The sequence below is a fragment of the Gossypium hirsutum genome, chromosome A01 (assembly GCF_007990345.1).
Source record: "Gossypium hirsutum isolate 1008001.06 chromosome A01, Gossypium_hirsutum_v2.1, whole genome shotgun sequence".
NCBI classification, from domain to species: domain Eukaryota; kingdom Viridiplantae; phylum Streptophyta; class Magnoliopsida; order Malvales; family Malvaceae; genus Gossypium; species Gossypium hirsutum.
The window spans coordinates 112,282,488-112,291,479 of NC_053424.1; the positions used below are offsets into that span (position 1 = coordinate 112,282,488).

General features: G+C 26.0%; 1 protein-coding gene across 7 annotated transcripts; it reads left to right on the forward strand.

Annotated features, from left to right (window-relative positions):
- Positions 1–1,231: 1,231 nt before the first annotated feature.
- LOC121229402 (mannosyl-oligosaccharide 1,2-alpha-mannosidase MNS1-like) lies at positions 1,232–5,034 on the forward strand. 7 transcript variants are annotated; one of them, XR_005927138.1, is made up of 8 exons: positions 1,232–1,598; positions 2,038–2,103; positions 2,260–2,431; positions 2,908–2,997; positions 3,262–3,383; positions 3,475–3,550; positions 4,651–4,704; positions 4,977–5,034. XR_005927138.1 is itself a non-coding variant. In XM_041113606.1 (7 exons), exons 3-7 carry the CDS (start codon positions 2,286–2,288, stop codon positions 4,984–4,986), a joined length of 366 nt encoding a protein of 121 aa, XP_040969540.1. In that variant the 5' UTR covers positions 1,232–1,598; positions 2,038–2,117; positions 2,260–2,285; the 3' UTR covers positions 4,987–5,034. The 7 variants fall into 7 exon arrangements, 4 of the variants coding, with proteins under 4 accessions (XP_040969540.1, XP_040969535.1, XP_040969543.1 ...); XR_005927139.1 differs by having other exon boundaries at positions 4,959–5,012; XR_005927137.1 differs by having other exon boundaries at positions 1,233–1,598; positions 3,485–3,550.
- Positions 5,035–8,992: the final 3,958 nt, after the last annotated feature.

An 8,992-nucleotide genomic window follows, 5' to 3' on the forward strand; every position in this document is an offset into this window, starting at 1 on the left:
TATATAATAAAATTTTTAAACTTTTGTGAAAATTACAAAATTAAATATTGTATTAAAAATATTTTATATTCATAATTATTTTTTAAATTTATAATTTAACATAAAGATTTATTATTAATTACTATCATTGTTAATAAGCTTTTGATGTAATTGTATAATATTTATAAGAATATTTTCATAAATTAAATAAATATAATTCATTCATTTATAATTTATTTTTATTTTAAATATTATCATAAAAAAAATTTCACTTATTAATGTCTGTATAGTTATAAACTTGAGTTTTTATGAATTCTAGATTGGATCTATCATGGGCTTGAAAAATTTCAACCTTAATCTTTTTCGGGCTCATTTATTTAAACTTGAATTTTCTCAACATCATATCATTGTCAACTCTAAATGTAGTTATGCTTTCACCTCGTGTAATTGATCACATTGAATTTATTTAGCTTGATGGCATCTTGATTTTAGAAATCAACTTTGACACTTGAATTTGGCACCATCTCATGATTGTAGGAATTACTTATAAAAAAAAGTCTCAAGATATTCTAAGAAAACATATTAAATTTTTAAAAAACGAAAATACATTCTTAAAAGTTTTTTTTAACATTAATTCTTATAATATCTGTTCTTTTTAATACAATGTAAACTTAATCAAGTCAAATTCATAGCCCCTCTCCAACTCTTAAATAAGAGGATAATGTACTTCAGCGCAGTCGAACCCATATCCTCCTGCACTGGCAATAATATCAATGTCAATTGGGTTAAAACTCAATCAACACCTTAAAAGATACATAGCATATATAAAAGTGTGTAAAATTACAATTAAAGGAACAAATTTTTTGCCATTATATATGTTATTTAATTACACTTTTCAGCAAAGTTATGTCTCTACTCAATAGAAATTTGCAAAGACCAAAAATATATATTATAATTATTTTTTAAAATAATAATAAAAAGGGAGAATTATACAATCAAAGTTAAACCCAAGTAACAAGTAACCCACTTTTCTAATGAAATTGACATTTAATTGTGAAAAAGTGATATTATTTTTATTTTAAAAAAATGTAAAATTACTAATAAAAACTAAAATTTTATGAGCAATAAAAGGTTCCACGCAAAGCACGTTGATTGTAAATAACTATTAGGAGGTAGGTAGGTGTTGAGATTACGAAGGGGACTGGGAAGTAGGTAGCTATAATAATTAATAAATGCATGCAGCGGGGGACAATTAGCATAAGATCAGAATGCATTTGAGACCTCAAACTCTTACACTGTGTTTGGTTCGCCGTATTACCCAATCCATTACGCCTCGATTACGCGCGTATTACATTACGCCCCTATTCCGGCGTTTGGTTCGCTGTAATAGGTATTACGCGCATATTACAATACGCCCCTAATCCCCAAATTCCCGTGTTTTCCAATCCCTTCCCAAATCGCTGTATTAGCTATTACGTCCGGCCTCCCTCCCCATCTCTCTGTTTTACCCTCCCTCCCTACCCGACCCTCTCCTCTTCCGTCCTAATCAGTTTCTCCTCCCATTTCCCACTGCTTCCGTTGATTATTCTGTCGTCATCGCTTCCTTGTTAAAGCTTTACGTAAGTTTCATTTACTAGATGACCTTTTAATTTGCGTAAGAAACTCTTTGATCATCTTATTTCTCTTATCATGAACAATTTGAGATTATTAATAATAGATAGGGGCAAATTTTTATCATGTGATGCAATTATGTTTCTTCATTTCTCTCTCTCTTCCTTTCCTCAACCTACTGTCTCCTTTTTTTCTTATATGTTTGTCAAGCATTTGATTGTGGCACATGCTCTACTGTTGACGATAGCTAGGATGTTGTATCCTGGCGATTTGAACAATTCTGTCTTGTGATCAGTGGTGCTTTGTGGAGCAAGGAAGCATTTGGTTGCTCCACCAATTTCTTCTATCTTGTCATCATTTTCTAAGCACACACAATATGTATACTGTTTTCCTGGAAGGCTTATGATTAAATTAATACTGATAGGTAAGTTGTGCTGATATTTGCAGGTGGGTTGCAAACACATTGGATTTTAATAAAACCTATGATGCCAGTGTTTTTGAGACAACCATAAGGTTGCATTTAACAGGTTTATATATGTATTAATTGTTTTATCAGGAAAATTTTATGAGTCATGATCCTTTTCCCCCTTCTGAATAGTTTTTTTTTTACCTTTTAATTGACACTCATATTGTACTAATTTGTCTTGTCTATTCTAATTGAATATTTAGAGTTGTAGGTGGACTTCTGAGCACATATGATCTTTCAGGCGACAATATTTTCCTTGAAAAGGCTAGAGATATTGCAGATAGATTACTACCTGCATGGGATACTCCTTCTGGGATCCCGTATAACATTATCAACTTGGCTCGTGGAAATGCACATAACCCTGGCTGGACTGGGGTATGTTTTTTGCATTGCTGCTGTTAGTCTTTAGTATCTTTGATGCTATAGCAGTAAAAAGTTATTTTAAGTTCTATGAATAAGCAAGGTGGCTGGGTCCTTGTTCTTTGTCTTCAACAACATTTTGAAGACATGATGGATCATATTTTGGTTAGAGTGGACTTATGTAGAAGCATTTATTTATCTGATTCCTATACTTGAGATTGATGCTCAACTGCATTGACTTGAAAACTGTTATTTGGTTATCCAACAAATACAATCAGGCGCACTGGAGATTATTCTGTGTCTGTATTTGACAAATCATTGTTAGGCCTTTCATTATCCTTTATATGGTAGTTTATGTCATTCCATCAGTAGAAAAATTACCTTCTAAGCAGTAAGCACTACTATGTGACTTGGGGGCTGGTACTTGATATTTATTTTTTACATATACATTATTCATTGAGTTTGATTTTTTTTCACCCTTTATTCCCTAGGGTGATAGTATTCTTGCAGATTCAGGGACAGAGCAACTGGAGTTTATTGCTCTTTCACAAAGAACAGGAGATCCCAAGTATCAGGAGAAGGTAAATGCTTCTCATGTTTATTCATGCTTATGTTACCTCATGTTTTTATAATTTTCATGCTAGGATTGCTTAGTTCATAGGTTATGTCCGCATCAAGCCAATTGCTAATCTTATTTCTTAGAAGTTGGGTTAAATTATATTAACTAAAGATAGCTGAAAGGTCTTAAGTGCTGGCCCTTTAACAGGAAAAAGGATATTTTAACTTTTAAGTGTGTATTGGTTGCTGAGGTGGTTGATTAACTTGCTTGTGCTTTGATGTATAAGGTGGAGAAAGCTATTGTTGCGCTTAATAAAACTTTTCCTGCTGATGGTTTGGTTCCCATCTATGTTAATTCTAACGATGGCACTGCTTACGGAACTATAACCTTTGGTGCTATGGGTGATAGGTCTTCCCATTTGAAACTTCCTCGTCCTTTTTTTTTCTGGCTTCATATTTCATCAAATTTTTTATTCAATGTTTTGCATAAAATAAATCAGTTTATTGCAGCTTCTATGAATATCTGCTTAAAGCCTGGATTCAAGGAAACAAAACATCATCTGTAAAACCTTATAGGTGAGAATCCCATCATCTCTCACCTCTCCATTTTTGTTTTTGAATTGCTGCCATTGGTAATTGCTTACGGTCATTCATTGGATGATAAGATCGTTTTTGTTTGAAAGTGAAGATTTTTGAGTTATTTTAATGTACGGACATGGAAAGTACTTACTATCTCTTTTCCTAATACTTCTCCCTTTATGGAAGTTTGATCAAGAATAAACAGGAAACTGTTTGCAGATTTTGCTTTTCTTTTTCTGTACAGTATGGGGGCTTGGTTTTTTTTATTCCATTTTTGTTATTTATGATCTCAAGTTTCTTCATTTGTCCAAAAAGCTCTTTGTTGGAACGGTTTTTGCCTTTGCATTCTTTGCTTCATAAAATTAAGAAATTGAGTTCATGCCTATGATTTTCTGATGATACATATGACTGCATTGTGTTGTTTGCTAATGGGGATGAATATGGGGGAATTAGAGGCCAGTGGTTTGTTATGTATTAACTGAGTGCAACTTACTACATGTATGATGTTAGGCACTGAATTTACTTAATATGGTTGGTTTTATGGTTGTGCCATGACTGCTTCCAGCATTCTTGAAAAACAAAATGCAAAGGGTTTAAGCTTCTCATATTGTAATGAAAAGAGGACACTTGCTGGTTAGGGGTCTTTTATTAGGAAGAATTATTGAGGTGAGAACTAATTTCAGATAATGAGGGAAATGAAGAGGCAGTTCAGTGTAGGTTATTGAACTTGGAATTGGGTTTAACGGTTTGTCGCCTGGTATCATACAGAACAAAGAAAAGTCATGAATCCTTTGAAAGCTTGGCAATTGGATTTAATAGTTTCATAGTTCCCTCTTTTTGCGTTCTTAATTGCTGCTTTGCTTTTAAATTATACTGCTACAATAAAATATGAAAGTTACTATTAGAAGCATGTTTCCGATCATCCAACTGTGACATCTTACGTGTTTATGTTTTTGAGGGAATAGTGAGAGGCTTGATAGGGCTCATGGATGATGATTGGTGTATGGTTGTGTTGTGCTTTGATATACTATATTTAGCTATAGCATAAATATTTTTCCAAAAAAAAAAGGTTGATCCGAGCACTTTTTGCATTACAGGTTCTTTGTTCCAACACTTCCACATCGCATTCGTCCCCCATTTGCTCATTACAGGTTAGTTTTCTATTGGTATTCATGGTTTTGTTTGTATGTTTTCCCTGATTCCATGGCTGTATTGCTGTAGCAGCTTCTGGTGTTTCCCAAATGAATATGGTTATGGTTAATTTCTTTAGCAGCTTCTGTAGCAGCTTCTGTTGTTTGTATTTTTGTAATGCTCATTAAAGCTTGTTGAATTATGGTTATGGTTATTGCTGCATAATTATTGTTCTTTTTTGAATTTAAAATAGGTTATATGTTTTTACTAATAGGTAACATTTTTTTTAAAGAGCATTATGAAGCAAATCAGTAGGAGTATTGCCTCCGAGGTGGTAGTTCAGCAATGGTCAGAAGAACATCAAAATATGGAAGAGAGAGCTTCAAACTTATATTCAGCCTTATGGTCAATTGAAGGTTTAACCGACGATCAGCGGTATGATGCATTGAGTAAAATTCCCGACCATCCAACTCAAATGATCGTTTTCTTTAGTTTACCTTCAGTTGCCCGATTGGAATGGGTTAGAAGATTTCTTTCTTACCATTAAATATCAATGTTCAAACTTTTTGATGTTGTAAAACTATATAACATATGGATTATAATGTACAATTTCATTTTCATCTAACCTTTTCTTAATATAATTTAATTATGTTCAAGTTATATATTGATTTTAGTAAATTCATATAAGAACATTTTATTATTAACAATTTCATGAAATTATATATCACTATTAAATTATATTTAATATTAATTATTTTAAATTGTATAAATTCATATAAGAAAATTTATTATCAAGAATTTTATGAAAGTTTATATTATTATTAAATTATATGTAATAATTATTATTTTAAATTATACAAATTCATAAAATATAATTTATTAGTTATAATTATTTTAAATTTTATTAAATCATATATTTAAATTAAAATATATTTAATATTAATTATTTAAAATTTTATTTTATAGTATCATATATTATGATTTGAGTAAATTCATATAAGAATATTAATTATTAAGAATTTTATTAAATTATATATTTTAATTATATTATATTTAATAATAATTATGTTATTTTATATTTTACAGTATCATATATTATGGTTTGAGTAAATTCATATAAGAATATTAATTATTAAGAATTTTATTAAATTATATATTTTAATTATATTATATTTAATAATAATTATGTTTAAATATGATTAAATTATTTATTATTGATATTAATAATCTTATTAAAATTTAAATAAAATAATTTACCAAAACAAATTTCTGCTAATTATTAAGAATTTTATTAAAATATATATTTTAATTAAAATATATTAAATAATAATTATGTTTAAATATGATTAAATTATTTATTTTTGATAATAAATAATCTTATTAAATTTAAATAACAATAACAATAATCATTTACCAAAACAAATTTATGCTAAGGGTATTCTGGTCATTTTAGTTTTCTCCATTATGCTATTACACCTCTATTACATTCAACCAAACACAGTTTTACTATTACGCCTCTATTCCATTACATTCAACCAAACAGTTGATTTGCTATTACACCTCTAATCCAATACACCTCTAATCCAATACACCTCTAATCCAATACAGCGAACCAAACGTGCTCTAAATTTAAATTACTTATTCAAGTTAACTTAAAAAAATTAAATAACTCAATTATTAATTCAAAATTTAAATTTTTTTTGATTTTTCTAAGTTAAAAGTAAAATTTTACTCACCTCTAATCTTTATAGTATTGTGATACATATGGCATTGAAAATCGAGGTTTGTGGGTTGAAAAAGGTTATAGAGAACTTTTTTCCCTATTCGAACAGAATTAATTTCAGACAGTAAACATGTAATTATACAAAATAATAATAATTTGGTTTATTTAGCTTTTTATAAAATTTAATGAGTCGCTTTAAATTAAATTGGTCTAGTAGCTGTTACATGAACAATATATGAAGGCCATTTATGTCATCACGTGAGTCTCACATGCCTGACAGATCTCCCAGAGTTTTGAACGGTGCATTAACTTCATAATTTTTCTTCTTCCTTTACATTTTTTCTTGAAATATAAACCTGCATTAGATTTTTATAAATTACTGATAATATTATCGAATTAATATTATTTTATATTGATATGTTGTATACACAAATAATTATATTAATCTAATATGAAAATAAATGTAAGTATTTGTTTATTTAAATATATATAATTAAATCAAAATAAAAGTTTAATGCATATATATAAACTACAATTCAAGTTTTATGTATATAATTACACTAAATCAAATTCATATATCGAATTACACATTGAACCAAACATCATGAATAAATTTGGTATTTATCTCAAAAAGAAAATAGCAATCTTTTGTGATAGATATATTTGTGAAGTCCCTCTATTATAGGGATTGTGTCAAATTAGTCCTTCTACTTTTAAATAGATCATTTTAATCCCTGTATTAGTAGTAGATATGATCAAATTATAACAAAGTTAACATTTTTTGTTTAAATAATAATAAATTTTTTTATTTTTCGTTTGCAATTCAACTACTAACAAAATATTTCATTATTAGAACCATAAAAAACTTAAAAAAAAGACTCTATTACACAATAAATAACATTTTTTTAAACCGATAATGTTAATTATGTTAAAATTTGATCTTATTTAATTGTTTTTAATGTTATATGAATTAAATTAAATCATTTAATAATAATAAAAAACTAATTTGATCTAATTCCTATAATAAAAGAATTTGCCAAACATATTCACCTATATATACATTCATCAATTGCGAAAAAGAAAACCAAAATTTAATGCGTTTGGTTCGCTGTATTGGATTAGACGCGTATTGGATTAAAGGTGTATTGGATTAGAGGTGTAATAGCAAATCAACTGTTTGGTTGAATGTAATGGAATAGAGGCGTAATAGTAATCTTGTGTTTGGTTGAATGGAATAGAGGTGTAATAGCATAATGGAAAAAACTAAAATGACTAGAATACCCTTAACATAAATTTGTTTTGGTAAATGATTATTGTTATTGTTATTTAAATTTTAATAAGATTATTATTATCAATAATAAATATTTTAATCATATTTAAACATAATTATTATTAAATATATTTTAATTAAAATATATAATTTAATAAAATTCTTAATAATTAGCAGAAATTTGTTTTGGTAAATTATTATTGTTATTGTTATTTAAATTTTAATAAGATTATTAATATCAATAATAAATAATTTAATCATATTTAAACATAATTATTATTAAATATATTATAATTAAAATATATAATTAATAAAATTCTTAATAATTAATATTCTTATATGAATTTACTCAAATCATAATATATGATACTATAAAATATAAATTAACATAATTATTATTAAATATATTATAATTAAAATATATAATTTAATAAAATTCTTAATAATTAATATTCTTATATGAATTTACTCAAATCATAATATATGATACTATAAAATATAAATTAACATAATTATTATTAAATATATTATAATTAAAATATATAATTTAATAAAATTCTTAATAATTAATATTCTTATATGAATTTACTCAAATCATAATATATGATACTGTAAAATATAAATTAACATAATTATTATTAAATATATTTTAATTAAAATATATAATTTAATAAAATTCTTAATAATTAATATTCTTATATGAATTTACTCTAATCATAATATATGATACTGTAAAATATAAATTAACATAATTATTATTAAATATATTATAATTAAAATATATAATTTAATAAAATTCTTAATAATTAATATTCTTATATGAATTTACTCAAATCATAATATATGATACTATAAATGAAAATTTGAAATAATTAATATTAAATATATTTTAATTAAAATTTATTGTTTAGCCTATAATAAAATGACAGAACAATAGTTACACTAATATATTGTTTGATGCAAGATATTGCATGGAGCTGTACCAAAGATATCCTATAATAATTTGTTCCACTAATGTAAGGGCAAGGACTGTTATATTATGATTTGAGTAAATTCATATAAGAATATTAATTATTAAGAATTTTATTAATTATATATTTTAATTATAATATATTTAATAATAATTATGTTTAAATATGATTAAATTATTTATTATTGATATTAATAATCTTATTAAAATTTAAATAACAATAACAATAATAATTTACCAAAACAAATTTCTGCTAATTATTAAGAATTTTATTAAATTATATATTTTAATTAAAATATATTTAATAATAATTATGTTTAAATATGATTAAAATATTTATTATTG

What these genes read in the sequence shown, in the direction of transcription:
- LOC121229402 (XM_041113606.1), top strand. Translation starts at nt 2,286, where the DNA reads ATGATCTTTCAGGCGACAATATTTTCCTTGAAAAGGCTAGAGATATTG. An exon ending in ATCCCAAGTATCAGGAGAAG is followed by an intron (nt 2,998 to 3,484) that starts GTAAATGCTTCT and finishes AGTTTATTGCAG; the next exon opens with CTTCTATGAATATCTGCTTA. An exon ending in TCATCTGTAAAACCTTATAG is followed by an intron (nt 3,551 to 4,650) that starts GTGAGAATCCCA and finishes TTTGCATTACAG; the next exon opens with GTTCTTTGTTCCAACACTTC.